The 22,170-nt window shown below is 44.7% G+C and overlaps 1 protein-coding gene across 1 annotated transcript; it reads left to right on the top strand.

Moving 5' to 3' along the window:
* The first annotated feature begins 18,525 nt into the window (after nt 1-18,525).
* Nucleotides 18,526-20,459, top strand: LOC148135721 (putative G protein-coupled receptor 139). Its single transcript, XM_087984319.1, has 2 exons — nt 18,526-18,592; nt 19,597-20,459. The coding sequence occupies exons 1-2, from the start codon at nt 18,526-18,528 to the stop codon at nt 20,457-20,459; spliced, it is 930 nt and encodes a 309-aa protein (XP_087840445.1).
* The last annotated feature ends 1,711 nt before the right edge of the window (nt 20,460-22,170 follow it).

Raw genomic sequence — 22,170 nt, 5'->3', positions numbered from 1 at the left:
TCATTAGGCCTGTGAGACCTGACCCGCGGCTCTGAAAGTCATATTGACAGTTTTTAATAAAGCTATGCCAAGCCAAATAGAGATAAATCTTCTTTTTAGACTGTTTTGTGGTGTTGTGTGATTTTTAACTTTGTCTACCCAAGTCCAATAAAGGCCCCTCCTCATCATGAAAGAGCAGAATGTTTCACCCGGTGCTGAGTCTGTATTGAGAGTGTCTGATGCAAGCAGTGTCAGGAGTTCTTGCGATTTAGCATTTAGATTTTTCGTTTTAAAGGAGGGAAGGGATGTTTTTCAAACCAGAGCCCTGTGACGAATATAGGAATTGGTGCCGCTTCCATTCCCATTTACGTTTACATAAGAGAATTTAAATGGGAACAGAGGAACAGTTGTTGCGTGGATGAGATAAGCCACCAGAGGAAGTGGCGGAGGCTGGTACAATTATGACACTTCAAAGAAATGTGGATTGCTACATTACTACAAAGGATTTAGAGTGATATGGTCCAAGTGCTTGTAAATGGGACGAGATAAATGTAAGAGATCTGGTTGACATGGACGAGTTGGACCAAATGGCCTGCTTCCAAACTGCATATCTGTGCAACTCAATAACTCAGAGTGCTTTCCATTACTTTGCTCACCACAGTCGTAAGACTAATGTTCTGTAAATACGAGGGATTTCTCATTTCCTTTTTTTGTGAACAGAGAAACAGCATTCGCCTCCTTCATACCATTCAGTAATACTCCCGTAGAGAGTGAGGGTGTAAAGATCATCGCTCGTGGCGCAACAATGCCATTACTCACTTCACGTAATTAACTTGGAAACATGTCGTCCGGTCCTGGGGACTCATCGATCGCAATGCTACCCCGAATGTTCAGCACACCCACTTTCTTAATATCAAACTGTTCAAACCTATTAACCTGTTCCATGCATTTCTCACTATCAAGAAGGTATGTCTGTATAGTGACTACAGATGCGAAAAACGTGTCATTTAGGGCCTCTCCTACCTCGTCAGACTCCAGACACAAGTTGTCTCCACGACCTACGATTGACCCTCCTCTCTCTCTCTCTGTAGGTTTATGTATGCATCAGGTTAGTGTTGAAAACCTTTGAGTTTTTCATACTCCTTCTCGCCAAGGTTTTTCTGTGTCCCCTCCTCGCTCAACGCAGTCCATTTTTGAGTTATTTCCGAAATAACCTGCAATTCTCTAAAACTGTGCCAGATCTTTGATTTCTCAACTTTGGTCACAGCTCCTTGCGTTTCCATTCCTTGCCTGTCTCAGTGGGACAAAAGTTTCCAACTCTCGCAACAAGTTCTTCTCAAACAGCCTCCACATTTCTGTTGTGCGTTTTCCATGCAACAATTGTTCCCAATACTTCTCCACAGGTCCTGTCTCGTAGCAGTACAATTGGCCATCCCCAATTACATACCTTCCCATACAATATTTTCCTATCCCTCTGCATGGCTGTGTTAAAGGGAAGGCAATTGTGCTCACTGTCACCGAAATGCTCTCCCACCAACGGATCTGACATCTGGCCTGGTTCGTTGTTTTGCACCAAATGCAATATGGTCTACCCGCTAGTCAGCCAATCTACGTATTGTGTCAGGAGTCATTCTTGGATACATCTCACAAAATCGACTCCAATAAGACCATCTGCATTAAGGAGGTTTGAATCAATATTATGGAGGATGAAGTCATCTATAACAGCAACGGAGTGGATGTGAGGTGGGAAGGGGAGGAAGCAGGCAGTGCAGAAATCCCCTGTAGTCATTCTCCTAAACAATAGGTATACCGCTTTGGATACTGGTTGGGGGGACAGCCTAGCAGGGGTAAGCTGCAGTGACTGGGTCTGTGGCGTGAGGTCTGGCTCTGAGACTCAGAAGGGAAAGGGGGAGAGGAGGAGAGCGTTAGTTGTAGGAGACTCTCTAGTTAGATGGACGGACAGGCGATTCTGTGGGTATGGGCGAGACTCTCGGATGGTTTGTTGCCTCCCGGGTGCCAGGGTCCGAGATGTCTCGGACCGTGTCTTCAGAATCCTTAAGGGGGAGGGTGTGCAGCCAGAAGTCGTGGTGCACGTTGGCACCAACGACATAGGTAGGAAGAGAGGTGGGGAGGTCATTCAGGAGCTCAGGGAGTTAGGCTGGAAGCTGAAAGCTAGGACAGACAGAGTCGTCATCTCTGGGTTGTTGCCGGTGCCACGTGACAGTGAGGCAAAGAATAGGGAGAGAGTGCAGTTGAACACGTGGCTGCAAGGATGGTGTAGGAGGGAGGGCTTCAGGTATTTGGACAATTGGACTGCATTCTGGGGAAGGTGGGACCTGTACAAGCAGGACGGGTTGCACCTGAACCAGAAGGGCACCAATATCCTGGGGGGTAGGTTTGCTAGCTATCTTCGGGGGGGTTTAAACTAATATGGCAGGGGGATGGGATCCGGACTTGTAGTCCAGCAAGTAGGCTAGCTGTTTGTCAGGATGTCCAAGTATGTGGGGAGGCTGTGAAGAAGGTAGCACTGACAGGGAATACTTGCGGACACAGAGATGGGTTGAAGTGCGTATACTTCAACGCAAGGAGTATCAGAAATAAGGTCGGTGAACTTAAGGCGTGGATAGGTACCTGGGACTACGATGTTGTGGCCATCACGGAAACGTGGATAGAAGAGGGACAGGAATGGTTGTTGGAGGTTCCTGGTTACAGATGTTTCAGTAGGATTAGGGAGGGTGGTAAAAAAGGAGGGGCGGTGGCGTTGCTAATTAGAAATGGTATAACAGCTGCAGAAAGGCAGTTCGAGGTGGATCTGCCTTGAGAGGTAGTATGGGCTGAAGTCAGAAATAGGAAAGGTGCAGTCACCTTGTTGGGTGTTTACTATAGGCCCCCCAATAGCAGCAGAGATGTGGAGAAACAGATTGGGAAACAGATTTTGGAAAGGTGCAGAAGCCACAGGGTAGTAGTCATGGGCGATTTCAACTTCCCAAGTATTGATTGGAAGCTCTTTAGATCAAGTAGATTGGATGGGGCGGTGTTTGTGCAGTGTGTCCAGGAAGCTTTTATAACACAGTATGTAGATTGTCCGACCAGAGGGGAGGCCATTTTGGATTTGGTACTCGGTAATGAACCGGGACAAGTGATGGGCTTGTTAGTGGGTGAACATTTTGGTGATGGTGACCACAATTCTGTGACTTTCATCTTGGTTATGGAGAGAGATAGGTGCGTGCAACAGGGTAGGATTTACAAGTGGGGGAAGGGTAATTACGATGCTGTAAGACAGGATCTGAGGACCATAAGTTGGGAGCATAGGCTGTCGGGGAAGGATGTCATGGAAATGTGGAACTTTTTCAAGGAACAGATACGACGTGTCCTTGATATGTATGTACCGGTCAGACAGGAAAGAAATGGTCGTGTGAGGGAACCTTGGTTGACGAGGGAGGTTGAATGCCTTGTAAAGAGGAAGAAGGAGGCTTATATAAGGTTGAGGAAACAGGGTTCAGACAGAGCAGTGGAGGGATACAGGATAGCCAGAAGGGACCTGAAGAAAGGGATTAGGAGAGCCAAGACAGGGCATGAAAAATCTTTGGCGGATAGGATCAAGGATAACCCAAAGGCATTTTACGCGTATGTGAGAAACATGAGAATGACGAGAACGGGGGTAGGTCCAATCAAGGACAGTAGTGGGAGACTGTGTATTGAGTCGGAAGAGATAGGAGAGGTCTTGAATGAGTACTTTTCTTCAGTATTTACGAATGAGAGGAACCGTATTGTTGAAGAGGTGAGTGTGAAACGGACTGGTAAGCTAGAGGAGATACATGTTAGGAAGGAAGATGTGTTGGACATTTTGAACAACTTGAGGATAGACAAGTCCCCCGGGCCTGATGGGATATATCCTAGGATTATGTGGGAAACAAGAGAGGAAATTGCAGTACCGTTGACAATGATCTTTTCATCTTCACTGTCAACGGGGGTGGTACCAGGGGACTGGAGAGTGGCGAACGTTGTGCCCCTGTTCAAAAAAGGGAATAGGGATAACCCCGGGAATTACAGGCCAGTTAGTCTTACTTCGGTGGTAGGTAAAGTAATGGAAAGGGTACTGAGGGATAGGATTTATGAGTATCTGGAAAGGCACTGCTTGATTAGGGACAGCTAGCACGGATTTGTCAAGGGTAGGTCTTGCCTTACAAGTCTGATTGAACTCTTTGAGGAGGTGACCAAGCATGTGGATGAGGGTATAGCATTGGATGTAGTATACATGGATTTTAGTAAGGCATTTGATAAGGTTCCCCATGGTAGGCTTATGCGGAAAGTCAGGAGGCATGGGATAGAGGGAAATTTGGCCAAGTAGATAGAAAACTGGCTAACCGGTCGAAGTCAGAGAGTGGTGGTAGATGGTAAATATTCAGCCTGGAGCCCAGTTACAAGTGGAGTTCCGCAGGGATCAGTTCTGGGTCCTCTGCTGTTCGTAATTTTTATTAATGACTTGGATGAGGGAGTCGAAGGGTGGGTCAGTAAATTTGCAGATGATACGAAGATTGGTGGAGTTGTGGATAGTGAAGAGGGCTCTTGTCGGCTGCAAAGGGACTTGGATATGATGCAGAGCTGGGCTGAGGAGTGGCAGATGGAGTTCAACCCTGCCAAGTGTGAGGTTGTCCATTTTGGAAAGACAAATAAGAATGCAGAATACAGGGTTAACGGTAGGGTTCTTCGTGTGGTGGAGGAACAGAGGGATCTTGGGGTCTATATTCATAGGTCTTTGAAAGTTGCCACTCAGGTGGATAGAGCTTGTAAGAAGGCCTATGGTGTATTAGCGTTCATTAGCAGAGGGATTGAATTCAAGAGTCGTGAAGTGATGTTGCAACTGTACAGGACTTTGGTTAGGCCACATTTGGAGTACTGTGTGCAGTTCTGGTCGCCTCACTTCAGGAAAGATGTGGAAGCTTTGGAGAGGGTGCAGAGAAGATTTACCAGGATGTTGCCTGGAATGGAGAATGGGTCGTACGAGGATAGGTTGAGAGTGCTAGGCCTTTTCTCATTGGAACGGCAAAGGATGAGGGGTGACTTGATAGAGGTGTATAAGATGATCAGAGGACTAGATCGAGTAGACAGTCAGAACCTTTCTCCACGGGTACAAGAGAGTGTTACAAGGGGACATAAATTTAAGGTGAAGGGTGGAAGGTATAGGGGAGATGTCAGGGGTGGGTTCTTTACACAGAGAGTGGTGGGGGCATGGAATGCGCTGCCTGTGGGAGTGGTAGAGTCAGAATCTTTGGTGACCTTTAAGCGGAAATTGGATAGGTACATGGATGGGTGCTTAAGCTAGGACAAATGTTCGGCACAACATCGTGGGCGGAAGGGCCTGTTCTGTGCTGTATTGTTCTATGTTCTATGTTCTATGTTCTATGTGCTATCGACTACAGCCAATCATTTGACTAATCCTTTCCAGTTACTGACTTCCACCCATAGTGACTCAGCAGACAAATGCGAGTTAATTAGCAAATCTCCTCCACAAACTCATTTACCTAATCCATGTTTGCTTTTTAAACTACGTCTAAACCCTGGAATCCACAGAAGCCATGCCTGCCCTTGAGAAATCCATGCCTTTGTTACAGCCACAACATCGTGCTCCAAGTGCCAGTCCATGTTCGATGTTCATCACTCCTATTGATAACGCACATTGCATTGAAACAGTCACACGTTAACCCATCCATCTGCACTATCAACTGAGTGTCCTTCCTGACAGATTCATAGAACATAGAACATAGAAGAATTCAGCGCAGTACAGGCCCTTTGGCCCTCGATGTTGCGCCGATCCAAGCCCACCTAACCTACACTAGCCCACTATCCTCCATATGCCTATCCAATGCACGTTTAAATGCCCATAATGAAGGAGAGTCCACCACTGCTACGGGCAGGGCATTCCATGAGCTCACGACTCGCTGAGTAAAGAATCTACCCCTAACATCTGTCCTATACCTACCCCCCCCCCTTAATTTAAAGCTATGCCCCCTTGTAATAGCAGACTCCATACGTGGAAAAAGATTCTCACTGTCGACCCTATCTAAACTCCTAATCATCTTGTACACCTCTATCAAGTCACCCCTAAACCTTCTTTTCTCCAATGAAAACAGCCCCAAGTGCCTCAGCCTTTCCTCATACGATCTTCCTACCATACCAGGCAACATCCTGGTAAACCTCCTCTGCACCCGTTCCAGTGCCTCCACATCCTTCCTATAGTATGGCGACCAAAACTGCACACAATACTCCAGATGCGGCCGCACCAGAGTCTTATACAACTGCAACATTACCTCAGTACTCCGGAACTCAATTCCTCTACCAATAAAAGCCAGTACGCCATATGCCTTCATCACCGCACTATTTACCTGGGTGGCAACTTTCAAAGATTTGTGTACATGGACACCAAGATCTTTCTGCTCATCCACACTACCAAGTATCCGACCGTTAGCCCAGTACCCCATCTTTTTATTACTCTTACCAAAATGAATCACCTCACACTTAGCTACATTGAACTCCATTTGCCACCTTTCTGCCCAGTTCTGCAGCTTATCAATATCCCGCTGTAACCTGCCACATCCTTCCTCACTGTCTACCACTCCTCCGACTTTCGTATCATCAGCAAACTTGCTCACCCAACCTTCTAACCCCTCCTCCAGGTCATTTATAAAAATAACAAACAGCAATGGTCCCAAAACAGATCCTTGCGGAACACCGCTAGTGACAGCACTCCAAGATGAACCTTTGCCATCAACTACTACCCTCTGTCTTCTTCCAGCCAGCCAACTCCTAATCCAAACCTCCAACTCGCCCTCAATGCCATACCTCCGTATTTTTTGCAGTAGTCTACCATGGGGAACCTTATCAAACGCCTTACTAAAATCCATATATACCACATCTACTGCTTTCCCCTCGTCCACCTCCTTAGTCACCTTCTCAAAGAATTCAATAAGGTTTGTGAGGCACGACCTGCCCTTCACAAAACCATGCTGACTATCCTTGATCACATTATTCCTATCCAGATGTGCATAAATCCTATCCCTTACAATTCTCTCTAAGATTTTACCCACAACAGAAGTGAGACTCACCGGCCTATAGTTACTAGGGTTATCCCTACTCCCCTTCTTAAACAAGGGAACCACATTTGCTAGCCTCCAATCTTCTGGCACTACTCCTGTAGACAACGAGGACATAAAAATTAAGGCCAATGGCTCTGCAATCTCCTCCCTTGCTTCCCAGAGAATCCTAGGAAAAATGCCATCAGGCCCAGGGGACTTATCTATTTTCACCCTTTCCATGATTTCCAACACCTCTTCTCTACATACCTCAAAGCCATCCATTCTACTTAATTGTGACTCGGTACTCACATCGACAACAATGTCCTGTTCCTGAGTGAATACTGACGAAAAGTATTCATTCAGTGTCTCCCCAATCTCTTCAGCCTCCACACGCAACTTCCCACTACTATCCTTGACTGGACCTATTCCTATTCTAGTCATTCTTTTATTCCTGACATACCTATAGAAAGCCTTAGGGTTTTCCCTAATCCTACCGACTAAGGACCTTTCATGTCCCCTCCTTGCTGCTCTTAGCTCTCTCTTCAGGTCCTTCCTGGCTACCTTATAACTCTCAATCGCCCCAATTGAACCTTCACGCCTCATCTTTACATAGGCCGCCCTCTTCCATTTAACAAGGGATTCCAATTCCTTATTAAACCACGGCTCCCTCACACGACCCTTTCCTCCCTGCCTGACGGGTACATACTTATCAAGGACACTCAATAGTTGCTCCTTGAACAAGCTCCACATATCAATTACACCCTTGCCTTGAAGCTTACTTTTCCAGGCCACACATCCTTAGTCATGCCTCACCGCATCATAATTTCCCTGCCCCCAGCTATAACTCTTGCCCTGTAGTGCACTCTTATCCCTCTCCATCACTCGAGTAAAAGTCACCGAATTGTGGTTGCTGTCCCCAAAGTGCTCACCTACCTCTAATTCTAACACCTGGCCTGGTTCATTACCCAGAACCAAATCCAGTATGGCCTCACCTCTTGTTGGCCTATCTACATATTGTGTCAGGAAACCCTCCTGCACACATTGGACAAACACTGACCCATCTAACGAACTTGAGCGAAAGCTTTCCCAATCAAGATCAGGAAAGTTAAAGTCCCCCATAACAACCACCCTATTACTTTCACTCTTCTCTTGAATCATCCTCGCAATCCTTTCTTCTACGTTTCTAGGACTGTTAGGGCGCGTGTAAAAAACTCCTAACAGGGTGACCTCACCTTTCCTATTCCTAACCTCAGCCCAAACTACCACTGATGGCGAGTCTTCATCCATCGTCCCTTCCACCACTGTAATACTATCTTTGACAAGCAATGCCACACCTCCCCCTCTTTTGCCCCCACCTCTGACCCTACTAAAACATTTAAACCCTGGAACTTGCAACAGCCAATCCTGTCCCTGTTCTACCCATGTCTCCGTAATAGCCACAACATCGAAGTCCCAGGTACCAACCCACGCTGCAAGTTCACCTACCTTATTTCGTATACTTCTTGCATTGAAGTATACACACTTCAAGCCACTTTCCTGTTTACAGGCACCCTCCTTTGAAAATGATGTCATGTTCCTAACCTCCCTACACTCCAGGTCCTGCACCCTGAAGCTACAGTCTGGGTTCCCATGCCCCTGCAGAGTTAGTTTAAACCCCCCCCCCCCCCCCCCCCCCAAGAGCACTAGCAAACCTCCCACCAAGGATACTGGTGCCCCTCTGGTTCAGGTGCAGACCATCCTGTTTATAGAGGTCCCACCTTCCCCAGAAAGAACCCCAGTTATCCAAATACCTGAATCCCTCCCTCCTGCACCATCCCTGTAGCCACGCATTTAACTGTTCTCTCTCCCTATTCCTCGACTCTCTATCACGTGGCACGGGTAACAAACCAGAGACAACATCTCTGTTCGTTCTAACTCTGAGCTTCCAACCTAGCTCCCTGAAAGCCTGTCTAACATCCTCAGCGCTCCTCATACCTATGTCATTGGTGCCAATGTGGACCACGACTTCGGGCTGCTCCCCCTCCCCCTTAAGGACCCGGAAAACACGATCAGAAACGTCACGTACCCTTGCACCTGGGAGGCAACATACCAAACGTGAGTCTCTCTCGTTCCCACAAAACCGCCTATCTGTGCCCCGTATTTATTCTTTGTATTCTATTTCTGTTCAGCAACAACTCTCTCTTCTGATCTGTAGCGCTGGATTGCATTCACCTGCCAAACTAAGTTATAACCGACCGAACTGGTTTAGATATTATCCTGTCGAGGACATTAGTGCCAGTCTAGGTATAACTCGTCCTTCATGTACAGATCCCCCCTTCCCTAGCAGCAACCCAATGAAGGCTTTGATTAAAACAAATAGACTTGATTTGCTGGAACTTGTTTCCATGGGATGTCGGCCATTGAAAAATAAGTATTTTTTCACTAGGTTGGGGAACTTCAAAACTAGGTGGCATAAGTTTAAGGTTTGAGGAGAAAGCTATGTAAAGCAAAGGAGGGGTAATGTTTTTACACAGAGAATCTTCTTATGGGGAAAAATGTATGCACGTTCCTGACGTTTAAAAGTCATTTCTGTGAGAAGACCGGTCGGAAAGATTGAATGGGAAAGCATCAAATGCAATCACTTGTGATTAAGTTTATTTGGCAACTGGGACAGCATGAAGTGGTTGGACTGAATGGTAGGCTTCTGTACAGAATGACTCTATTCAATAATCTAACAAGCTTCGTTGTTTTCTTGACATTGTCCCGTAAGTGTCTTTATTTGACTGTGTGTCGTTTCTCTGTGAAGGGATGATAAGAAAAAACATTCAGTTTTAAGGAAAAATAGTAATCAACTGACCAATTTGAATTTCTCGTCAAGTGAAGGCACTGTGTACTTATTAAGTTGTTCTATCTTTTGTTTGAGACACAATATCGGAGTCTGCAATTTATTATGTGCAAAGTCTGCGATTGTTTATTTTTAAAATGTGGTTAGTAAATATTGAAATCGCTTTTGGTGATCTTCGATGGGCTTATATGACAGAACAAGGAACAAGTCAGACCATACAGAATCACTGTACAATCGTTGGCCCAAATGAGATCCATTGCTGAAACTAACCATCAGAGAACATGGAACATTGGGTCATAGATCAGAGTTATAGGGAAGTAGTAACTCCAAAGATGACAGATAGATGGGTGACAGTGAGGGGGACTGGGAGGAAGCAGCCAGTGCAGGGACCCCCTGCGGCCGTTCCCCTCCAGAACAAGTATACCGTTTTGGATACTTGTGGGGGGGATGACTTACCAGGGGTAAGTAACGGGGCTCAGGTCTCTGGCACGGAGCCTGTCCCCGTTACTCAGAAGGGAAGGGTGAAGAAGAGCAGAGCAGTAGTAATTGGGGACTCGATAGTTAGGGGCACAGATAGGCGGTTTTGTGGGAACGAGAGAGACTCACGTTTGGTATGTTGCCTCCCAGGTGCAAGGGTACGTGATGTCTCTGATCGTGTTTTCCGGGTCCTGGAGGGGGAGGGGGAGCAGCCCGAAGTCGTGGTCCATATTGGCACCAACGACATAGGTAGGAGGAGTGCCGAGGATGTTAGACAGGCTTTCAGGGAGCTAGGTTGGAAGCTCATAGTTAGAACGAACAGAGTTGTTGTCTCTGGTTTGTTACCCGTGCCACGTGATCGAGAGTCGAGGAATAGGGAAAGAGAACACTTAAATGCGTGGCTACAGGGATGGTGCAGGAGGGAGGGATTCCGGTTTTTGGATAACTGGGGTTCTTTCTGGGGACGGTGGGACCTCTATAAACAGGATGGTCTACACCTGAACCTGAGAGGCACCAGTATCCTTGGGGGGAGGTTTGCTAGTGCTCTTGGGGGGGGGGGTTTAAACTAACTCTGCAGGGGCATGGGAACCCAGATTGTAGCTTCAGGGTGCAGGGCCTGGAGTGTAGGGAGGTTAGGAACATGGCATCAATTTCCAAGGAGGGTGTCTGTAAACAGGAAAGTGGCTTGAAGTGTGTATACTTCAATGCAAGAAGTATACGAAATAAGGTAGGTGAACTTGCAGCGTGGGTTGGTACCTGGGACTTCGATGTTGTGGCTATTACGGAGACATGGCTAGAACAGGGACAGGATTGGCTGTTGCAGGTTCCTGGATTTAAATGTTTTAGTAGGGTCAGAGGTGGGGGTAAAAGAGGGGGAGGTGTGGCATTGCTTGTCAAAGATAGTATTACAGTGGTGGAAAGGACGATGGATGAGGACTTGCCATCTGAGGTAGTTTGGGCTGAGGTTAGGAATAGGAAAGGTGAGGTCACCCTGTTAGGAGTCTTTTACAGGCCTCCTAATAGTCCTAGAATCATTGAAGAAAGGATAGGGAAGGTGATTCAGGAGATGAGTGACAGTAATAGGGTGGTTGTTATGGGGGACTTTAGCTTTCCTGATATTGATTGGGAAAGCTATAGCTCAAGTTCGTTAGATGGGTCAGTGTTTGTTCAATGTGTGCAGGAGAGTTTCCTGACACAATATGTAGACAGGCCAACAAGAGGTGAGGCCATACTGGATTTGGTTCTGGGTAACGTACCAGGCCAGGTGTTAGAATTAGAGGTAGGTGAGCACTTTGGGGATAGTGACCATAATTCGGTGATTTTTACTCTCGTGATGGAGAGGGATAAGTGTGTACTACAGGGCAAGAGTTATAGCTGGGGTCAGGGAAATTATGATGCGGTGAGGCATGACTTAGGATGTGTGGCTTGGAAAAGTAGACTCCAAGGCAAGAGTGTAAATGATATGTGGAGCTTGTTCAAGGAGCAACTATTAAGTGTCCTTGATTCTTTTGTACCTGTCAGGCAGGGAGGAAAGGGTCGTGCGAGGGAGCCGTGGTTTAATAAGGAATTGGAATCCCTTGTTAAATGGAAGAGGGCGGCCTATCTCAAGATGAGACGTGAAGGTTCAATTGGGGCGATTGAGAGTTATAGGGTAGCCAGGAAGGACCTGAAGAGAGAGCTAAGAGCAGCAAGGAGGGGACATGAAAGGTCCCTAGTCGGTAGGATTAGGGAAAACCCTAAGGCTTTCTATAGGTATGTTAGGAATAAAAGAATGACTAGGGTAGGAATAGGTCCAGTCAAGGATAGTAGTGGGAAGTTGCGTGTGGAGGCGGAAGAGATTGGGGAGACACTGAATGAATACTTTTCTTCAGTATTTACTCAGGAACAGGGCATTGTCGTCGATGTGAATACTGAGACACAAATAAGTAGAATGGATGGCTTTGAGGTATGTAGAGAAGAGGTGTTGGAAATCCTGGAAAAGGTGAAAATAGATAAGTCCCCTGGGCCTGATGGCATTTATCCTAGGATTCTCTGGGAAGCAAGGGAGGAGATTGCAGAGCCATTGGCCTTGATTTTTATGTCCTCTTTGTCTACAGGAGTAGTGCCAGAAGACTGGAGGATAGCAAATGTGGTTCCCTTGTTCAAAAAGGGGAGTAGGTATAACCCTAGTAACTATAGGCCGGTGAGTCTCACTTCTGTTGTGGGCAAAGTCTTAGAGAGAATTGTAAGGGATAGGATTTATGCACATCTGGATAGGAATAATGTGATAAAGGATAGTCAGCATGGTTTTGTGAAGGGCAGGTCGTGCCTCACAAACCTTATTGAATTCTTTGAAAAGGTGACGAAGGAAGTTGATGAGGGGAAAGCGGTAGATGTGGTATATATGGATTTTAGTAAGGCGTTTGATAAGGTTCCCCATGGTAGGCTACTGCAGAAAATACGGAGATATGGCATTGAGGGTGAGTTGGAGGTTTGGATTAGGAATTGGCTGGATGGAAGAAGACAGAGGGTAGTAGTTGATGGCAAAGTTTCTTCATGGAGTGCCGTCACTAGCAGTGTTCCGCAAGGATCTGTTTTGGGACCATTGCTGTTTGTCATTTTTATAAATGACCTGGAAGAGGGGTTAGAAGGTTGGGTGAGCAAGTTTGCGGATGATACGAAAGTCGGAGGAGTTGTTGACAGTGAGGAAGGATGTGGCAGGTTACAGCAGGATATAGAGAAGCTGCAGAGCTGGGCAGAAAGGTGGCAAATGGAATTCAATGTAGCTAAGTGTGAGGTGATTCACTTTGGGAAGAATCACAAAAAGATGGGGTACTGGGCTAATGGTCGGATACTTGGTAGTGTGGATGAGCAGAGGGATCTTGGTGTCCATGTACACAGATCTCTGAAAGTTGCCACCCAGGTAATTAGTGCGGTGAGGAAGGCATATGGCGTACTGGCTTTTATTGGTAGAGGAATTGAGTTCCGGAGTCCTGAGGTCATGATGCAGTTGTATAAGACTCTGGTGCGGCCGCATCTGGAATATTGTGTGCAGTTTTGGTCGCCATACTATAGGAAGGATGTGGAGGCACTGGAACGGGTGCAGAGGAGGTTTACCAGGATGTTGCCTGGTATGGAAGGAAGATCGTATGAGGAAAGACTGAGACACTTGGGGCTGTTTTCACTAGAGAAAAGAAGGTTTAGAGGTGACTTGATTGAGGTGTACAAGATGATTAGGGGGTTAGATAGGGTTGACAGTGTGAACCTTTTCCCGCGTATGGAGTCGGGTATTACAAGGGGGCATAGCTTTAACTTAAGGGGGGGTAGATATAGGACTGAAGTTAGGGGTAGGTTCTTCACTCAGCGAGTCGTAAGTTCATGGAATGCCCTGCCAGTAGCAGTGGTGGACTCTCCCTCTTTATGGGCATTTAAGCGGGCATTGGATAGGTATATGGAGGATAGTGGGTTAGTATAGGTTAGGTGGGCTTGGATCGGCGCAACATCGAGGGCCAAAGGGCCTGTACTGCGCTGTATTCTTCTATGTTCTATGTTCTATTATAACACAGTACAGTCCCTTTGGCCCTGGAAGTTGTGTCAACGTGGGAAACCAATCTGAGCGCCAAATCCCGACGTGTTCCCACCACATTGGGCAGTCTTCCTGCTCAAATCCTCATCTAAAGCTACTTTGAATTTTGAATCCCTGCGATACTATTAAGGATATTATTTAAGGACTATTCTCGCTGAAGAGGTGAGGAGCTGGATTCTTTGGAATTCAGCAGAATGTGAGGGTAAAGGATATATCAGCCAAGGTGGGAGGAACAGGGAAATAGGAACAGAAAGTTTTCTTTCCCCTCTCGGATGAATCTAGGACCACATTGAAATAGTCTGAGAACAAGGAGTCACACATTGAGAAGCAATTGCTTCTCTCAAAGAGAAATATATCAATGGAATTCTTCACTGCAGAGAGTTATCAAAATTGGCCAAACAACAATATTCAAGAATGTGCAGTATGGACGTTTATTCAGGAATGCAATCAAGGATTACGGGGGAAAGGGAATTAAGGGGAGATGTGATGAGCAAGTCAGCCACAATCCAATGAATGGCAGATCGCAGTCGATGACCGAAATAGACGACTGTGGCTCTTTCATCTTCTGGTCTTCTTGAGAGAATTGGAACACTCTTTTTGAAACGGTGGTGGTAACGAAGAATATACAGAGAATCCTGCATATCAAGATAGTTTTGAATTACCAGGGTGGACGGAAATACAGCTTTGAGATTTCAGTCAGGTCAGTCGTGAGTTTATTGAAATATAGGGCAAACCCGAGAGGCTGATCGCAATCTTCCTGCACACGGATTGAATGGTTTATCCAATCAAAGAGAGGCAGCGCCAGAGTGAATGTATCGCTTTTTCTAGTCCCTCTCTGAAGTACGAATGTGGTAACGTTCCAAAAAGTATGCAATACACGTTTAAGCAGATGAAAACATGGAGTGAAACGCTACAGCAGACACCTCCCCGACGCTCCACCATGCATTGGTCCTGCCAAATTATACTATGACGTCTACACATCCCCATTTTTCACGTTCATTCCACTTGTAAATTATGACACCTAACAACATATCAATGCATATAACGACATAAAAAAAAACAGAAGCACATTAAAAGTAGGAGTACGATAGGCCATCTGGTCCGCCAACCTGTTGCACCCTTCAACAAGATCATGTCTGATCTTTTTATGGACTCAGATTCACTTGCTCAGTCTCTCACGATAACTCCTAATTCCTTATCTGATCAAAAATCCAAATTTGCCCTCAAAACATTCAAGGAGGTTGCCTCAGTTCTTTCAGTTGGCAGGGAAATCCACAAATTCACTGCCATTTTGCTGAAGAAGTTCCATATCTGCTGTTCTGCTCCCTTTATTCTAAGGTTATTGTCCCGACATCTGCTTCTCTCTTATTTATTCCTCCATAATTTTGTCTCAGGGCATTTTCAAAGGTGTGAGTTTTCCCGCTTTATTTAGCGTCCCAGGCAGCAACTTCCAGAACCCCACAATATTAGGCATGCAAATATATTCCTCCCTCGAAGTCTCATGCCTAGCAATTGAAAGTTATGTCTCCTTCTTACTAGCGCTTTGAAATCAGCTGTTTTCCATTCAACTTGCCCATGGTCCTGATAATCTTGGCGATCTTTACCAGGTTTCCTTCCCAAGAATTTCTCTGCTCTACGATATTATCCAAACTTATGTTTTCACTTTATGTTACTGGAATTCACCATCCCACTCAAAAAGCTGAACACTATTCAGAAAGAAGAAACCCACTTTACTGGCATCACACCCAGAGACATTCCCCTCTCCACAGGTAATTCTCAGCCACAACAGCGCAGACCATTCCGTTCAGAAATTCATCAAAATGACATTGAACGCAATTTGCATGCCCCAATGGCTTCCAACATCGTGTAGGATAAGTCTAATGGGTGCAAATAAAGTACCTCTGTAAGTGATCCTTCAAGCCACTTTTCTTTACTACCTGACGTCTTTAGCTCTTCGGTGTCACTAACGTAACTTCCTAACGTGGATGAGGTACCCAATTCTCATTCTCTTATCCCCGTGCAGATCTCAACCTAATCTTGATGATAAGGCCTCCAGGATTCCCCAAAATCTAAGATTGACAGGAAATTAATCTTGTTCCTAACATTAAACCGAACTGCTAATCGAACATTGACAGAATTATAATCCAAATTCAATACTCACTGTACTCTTAATGCTACAAACATGACACTGAACCCTGAATCCAGCCTAACACTGATGATACATTTACACAGAACGCTAAACCACTGCACTGCAGTTCCATTGATACTGAATCCTTCGTTGAATATAAAGACTGATCCTAAGACAAATCGTTTAAAGGTGACCAATATTAATATCTCCGAAACCACACGTCGCCTCACTTCATTAACCACATAGTGGACACCAGTGCCCCTTATCTCCATCCCAACAGCACGAAAACTCTCCTGCCCCAAAACAACCTCTAAACATATGAGAGTCCCAGGAAACAACATTTGCTATGGCCCCTCACCTCGTATCAAAACACGACATACAAATGTGCCCCACAAAAACAAAAACAAAATGCTAACAGGTCGAAACACGAGACGCAATCAGAAGCATTCACTGAACATCACCGTGCAACTTTCCCTGCTGGAAACACGCCACAGTATTCCTGTACAAGGGCCTATGCCCGAAACATCAATTCACCTGCTCCTCGGATGATGCTGACCTGCTGTCCTCTTCCAGCAGTGACTTTTCGACCCTCAATTCCATCACTTACAGCCCTCACATTCTCCACAGTATAACACAATCCACGTGGAATAATGTGACGGGCAGAGTTCACGAAATGCTAACATATCCTAACTAGCTCGTTATTGTACTCACCATAATCACATTCACAGACAGATGATTCCCCAGCCTTTTCCCATCAACAAACTCCCCACGTCAGTCACAATATTTTCGATTTTTGAAGGGTCCTCAATCTGGAGGAATTTTTTTTTATGGAAGTTCGATATTGGTGTACAACCGGCAAGATGGTGAGGCTATTTTATTCATTCGAGTGATTTGGGGGTCGCTGGTGTCACAGCATTTAATGCCGGTTACGAGTTGCCATTAGATAGTGGTGGTAACAGATTCAGTCCGTGTGGTGCAGAGAAAGCGGTAGCACTGGCTGCGAGCAAGTTCCAGAATTTTGACCGAGCGACACTGAAAGCGCAGGAATATAATTCTATGTAAGAACGATGAATGAATATGAGGGGAACTTTTAGGGGTCAATGTTCTCAAGCAAATGTTGTCTTGTCTTTCTCGAGGATAGTCGTCTTGACTTTGGATCTGAATGTCAAAACAGTTTTTAAAAGTATCTGCAATGCATCATGAATATGGTATCCATTGTTCGCATAAACATGGGTAATATTGAGCTTCTTGTGCTCTGTTGAATCTGCACTCATTCAGGCAAGTGGGGATGATTCTACCAAACTTGTGACTTGTCAGTGTGGAACGACATTGAGGAATCAGGAGGTATGCAATTATCTAAACGTCTGAACTGCTCTTGAAGCGATTGTACTTGTCTGAATAGACAACTTCAGTTTCCATTCAATGTTATCCCTCACTATGTTCATTTTGGAGAGAGGGCATTCATGGATAACCAGGCAAACATCATTTCTGGATTGCTTCTAAAACAGCTATAGAGGCAGAAATTACATGCAGAATGTCTCATGTTTTTATTAGTATTATCAGTGCCTTGGATGGAAATGTGCATCAGAGCACTGAAATACCTCAGAACCTTTTAGAGTTTCAGAGGAATTACAAATCACGTTTGTCGAATGCTGGGAAGTACTCTCGAGAAATGTTTGAAACATTTACACTTGCAGTTTTTTTTTCTCTGAAGCACAGGGAATTTGTACCGATGGACACTCGATGGATGACGGAGGTTTGAGGAAATTGGCAATACGTAATTACCCATATAATGGAGAACCACCGTGCTAACAGAACATGAGGTAAGTGTGAATTAAAGCTACTGAGAGCGCTGTGAACATTACTACAATGGGGTAGAAATGATCAAGAAACAGAAAGAGAAGTGAGTGATGTAACTGTGGAGAGATGAGAAGTTGTGAGACGGACTGATCCGATGTGTCACAAATATGAAGAAGATCATGGAAATAGCGAATTCTGTGTTGCTCATTTTTAGTTTGTGAAATATTCAGCTGCCTTTTTTGAATGCAGGCCTGAGTTTGCGACTTGAATTTCAGTCGTTGACTGGTCATTGAGGGAAGGTCATCATTACGAGTTTTCAAAATGGAACGGGGAGTATTTGAAGAGCCATTTGCATTAGAAATTGACACAGTTTCCAATTCAGTTTTATTATTTCATGTGATCAGTGTCGGCCATTCATGAGGGAGTCTGTAATTTTTCCAATTCAGTCCACACGCTAACTATTTTCCAGTGTCAGAGAATTAGTTCAGCTGTCGTCATCTGTTTGTTCTCACTTTTCAAGAAGGTAAAAAACATCAATTTGGAATATTGTGCAATAGAAATATCCCCGTGGAGATACCGATGAGCATAAAATTAAGATCCTGCTGATCGTTCACAATAGATTCAAACTGATGGGGATTGCCTGCAGAAGTTAGTGACACATTACTGCCCACTGAAAATGCGCGATCTGGTTCGAACAGTGAGAAAAATATTCTACCTGGTGCTCGGCGTCATTGGCTTTCCTGGTGAGTGAAGATAATCACTGACTTTGATTAAATCCCTGCCTGACCTAGATTCTGCGGTTACCCAGTGAGCAAGAATGTTACTTCAACAGCACATCAGCTCAAATATTCCGGACATACTTCAGCAGTTTCATTCTGCTGCTGTCACTGTTTCAATCTCTCCTCACGATGTTATTGCAACAGTGATGGACTATTCCATGAGTAGAACAAAGTCTCTGACGAATATTATGTGAAGGACTGTAATCATTTGTACAGTGATTGAATAGAACGAAATTGGGATATTATGTTTCAATCGTTATGGTTCAGAAACTCGTCTTAAAAAGAAATTTATTTTTAAAAAAGATGGATTTCCAAGAAAACTCATGGACTGAAGAAAAGCAACATGCAATTCCACTGAACACATTATAGCTGAGGCAATGGCTGTCTGAACACATGAACACTCCTTGCCAGTTCTGGCTTGCTCAGGAAGAATGTTCACCCTCTCTTAACAGTTTCTTTCTTTAATGCTCATTCCCCACAACATCAATAGTGCGACAACCTCGGAGCAAATGGCACCTGCCTTTGAGTTGCATCTAGTATGCATTTGATACCATCCGCTACTGCTGAAAGTAGTATTGCAAATTCTTTCGAAGGAAGAAGCTGGAGTTTCAGGAACATTTCTCTTTTTATCAAGCATGTTGCAAGTTTGGTCTTTGGCATTGCATTGAACTGAAATTGGTCTGAAAGAATCAGGTAGTTTATAATCTGCATGTGCATTTGTTCCACATATAAAATCTTACTGGCCCATTTTCTTCTTCTAAAAACCCTGCTTCATGCTCACCTCCCATATGTATAAAACTGTAGGTGTGAGTTTCACTGCTGTGTTGTCAATTCAAATTATTCATCCTCTTACCAAATACTTTGACTTGCTTGTGTTGATGAAATCCATCCTTTAACACTTAGTTTCCATGATGGAGAATGTTCGTCTGTACTGATCATTTTTGTTTTCCCTTCTCCCTCTCTTGCAGTCAATTTAGCGACGGTTGGAATCCTACTTCGGGGTAAGTGTGGACTCTCATCCTGCAGCAGGCGTTATCTGCTGGCCATGGCGGTGGTGGATCTATTGGTCGTTATCGTTGAGATCATACTCAAAAGAATCAAACATGATTTTTTCCCACCATCATTCTTGGACATTACCCCTGTCTGTTCTGTTCACGCTGTTCTGCGCCGTCTACTCATAGACTGTTCTGTCTGGTTCACCATCGCTTTCACCTTTGATCGATATGTCACCATTTGTTGTGAGAAACTGAAACTTAAATACTGCACTCAAAAAACTGCAACTGTCGTTCTCACAACAATCGGCTGTCTGTTTTTTCTAAAAAATATTCCTGTCTACTTCAGGTTTGAACCTAAAAGGATCATTGGCAATGTACCATGGTACTGTTCGAATTCAGATGCATACTATTATGACCCTGTGTGGAGAGGATTTAACAACTTTGAGAAGATTCTAACACCAGTATTCCCTTTCTTTTTAATTCTGTTCCTCAACGCTCTGACAGTCAAGCACATTTTAGTGGCCAGTCGAGTCCGGAAAGGTCTGAAGGGTCAGAGCAATGGAGAAAATTCTAGTGACCCAGAGATGGAGAGTAGAAGGCAGTGTATAATTTTACTTTTCGTCATTTCTGGAAACTTCATAATTTTGTGGCTGTTATATATCTTATATTATTTCGATATTGATGATCCTTTAGATAGGGATGGGGAATATGCATTTGAAAGAGTTGCCTACATGCTGCGAAATTTGAATTGCTGTACGAACACCATTGTCTATGTGGCATCTCTGTCCAAGTTCAGAGAGAAGCTCAGGAACCCATTGGAAGCTATTTTTGCTTGAAATATTCAATCAACCAACAATCAAAGCAACTGACTGAGCAGCACTTAGTGTGTCCAATTCAGAAAAAGAAAATATCCGGGAAATGTCTGAGCGATTTTGTTAACTAGGGACAGGAAGTTGCACAATCTGAGGAATACTGAGAGCTCTTGTCAGATGCCAAATACAAAGCGGCCAAGGAGGGTAGATGGCTCTGGTATGACCCGAAGTGAATGAAGAGAAGTATGCAGTCACTTTAAAAAGTTTCACAACAACAGAAGAGGAGGAAACATAATTCTTGGAGGAAATAAATAGACACGAATTAGGAGCAGACGGAGGCCGTTTATCTTGCTGAGTCCACCAGAAAACTCAAACAGATCAGGGCTGATTATCTACATCAATATCAGTTTCCTAAACCGCATCGACTCCAGTTGTTGTTGAACTGAAAAATTGAATTCATCCCCGCGCTGAACTGAGATTATCAGAGAACTGAAATTTACAAAAGATGTCAGACATGCCGAAAAACGTCATCAATGCAGCTAACGTTCGGTTGACCAGATATAAAAACGGCAGGAAGGCAATCGAAGTGCCTCCCACACGACAGGAAATGAAAGTGATCGACATTTTCTCCTCTACTAGGTCTCAGCTCCTCGCATCCGCTCACACAAAGCAATCACAAAAGAAAATGTTGTGCATACGGCAAATCTTCATGTGTAATTACACATTATATTCTCATAAAATTCATAATGAGAGACAAATTTTTAAATTTGCATTCCGTCCATTTCTGATTGTGTCACTGCTGTACCCTCCACCTGAGTGAACCCCTAGGCTTTTCGCGTGGGAAAGTATCGTGGTAAAATTTATGCACAGCCAGCAGATGAGTTGGGAAATGAAATAATAGGCCATCACATAGATGGGGGGATGATACCGTTCCCCATTCATGGTAAGCGTTGACAGTCACTGAAAGCTAAACTGCGGACCGGTCACTTACTCCATTTTCATATGTGTAAATGCTTTCTGAATATATCCTTTGCAGACAGTTCCTTTTCGAGCCACAAGTGAAACGAAGGTTTTCAGTCAGACGTGACTTTTCCATTTTGATGACTTCTTGATATCAGTCTCTTTGCTGAAAGCTTAATCGATTGCATTGCTTCCTCAGACTCGATTACGTCACTGCTGGAACTCAGATTCCACACTGTCGTAGCTGGACATTAGGGAATCCAATGTTGTCTGTTTCCAACTGCCACGACCTGCCAATTATAAATCCTTCCCGTCTGCTTCCTGCCTACACTCAGTCCACTTATTAACTACCATCCTGAATTACATAAGCTTGCCCTTGTATATCAATCTCTGCGTGGCCTCTTCCTATCCGAACGTGGCAATTGCTAATCTTCAATCACCAGCTTTACGTTGATTGCCTCCTCCAGCCATTTTGTTTCTCCTTACTTCTGTGATATGCTGGAATCTTGCAAGTCCCAACTCTTCCGTTCGCCGCAATGCACTTTAAACCTGCTATATTTAAAATGGCATTGTCTCTAATGTTCTCCATAACACTGTGCTGTCTTTGCCCATCTCCAGCTTTGAAAACATCCACAATTTATTAAAGCTCCAACAGCAACAAACATCTTGATCTCCTTTTATGCGACGAGTGTCTGCAGCAATCACAGTCTCAGTTACACCAGGCAGACCTCACAAGCTTCCCATGTGTTTCACAGTCTCCATCCCTCCAGAAAAC

The sequence above is a fragment of the Chiloscyllium plagiosum genome, unplaced genomic scaffold, assembly GCF_037043375.1.
Source record: "Chiloscyllium plagiosum isolate Xiang-an unplaced genomic scaffold, Cpla_swu_hap1 HiC_scaffold_48, whole genome shotgun sequence".
NCBI classification, from domain to species: domain Eukaryota; kingdom Metazoa; phylum Chordata; class Chondrichthyes; order Orectolobiformes; family Hemiscylliidae; genus Chiloscyllium; species Chiloscyllium plagiosum.
The sequence above is the reverse complement of the archived record's forward strand: the minus strand, read 5'-3'. Positions and strand labels throughout refer to the sequence as shown.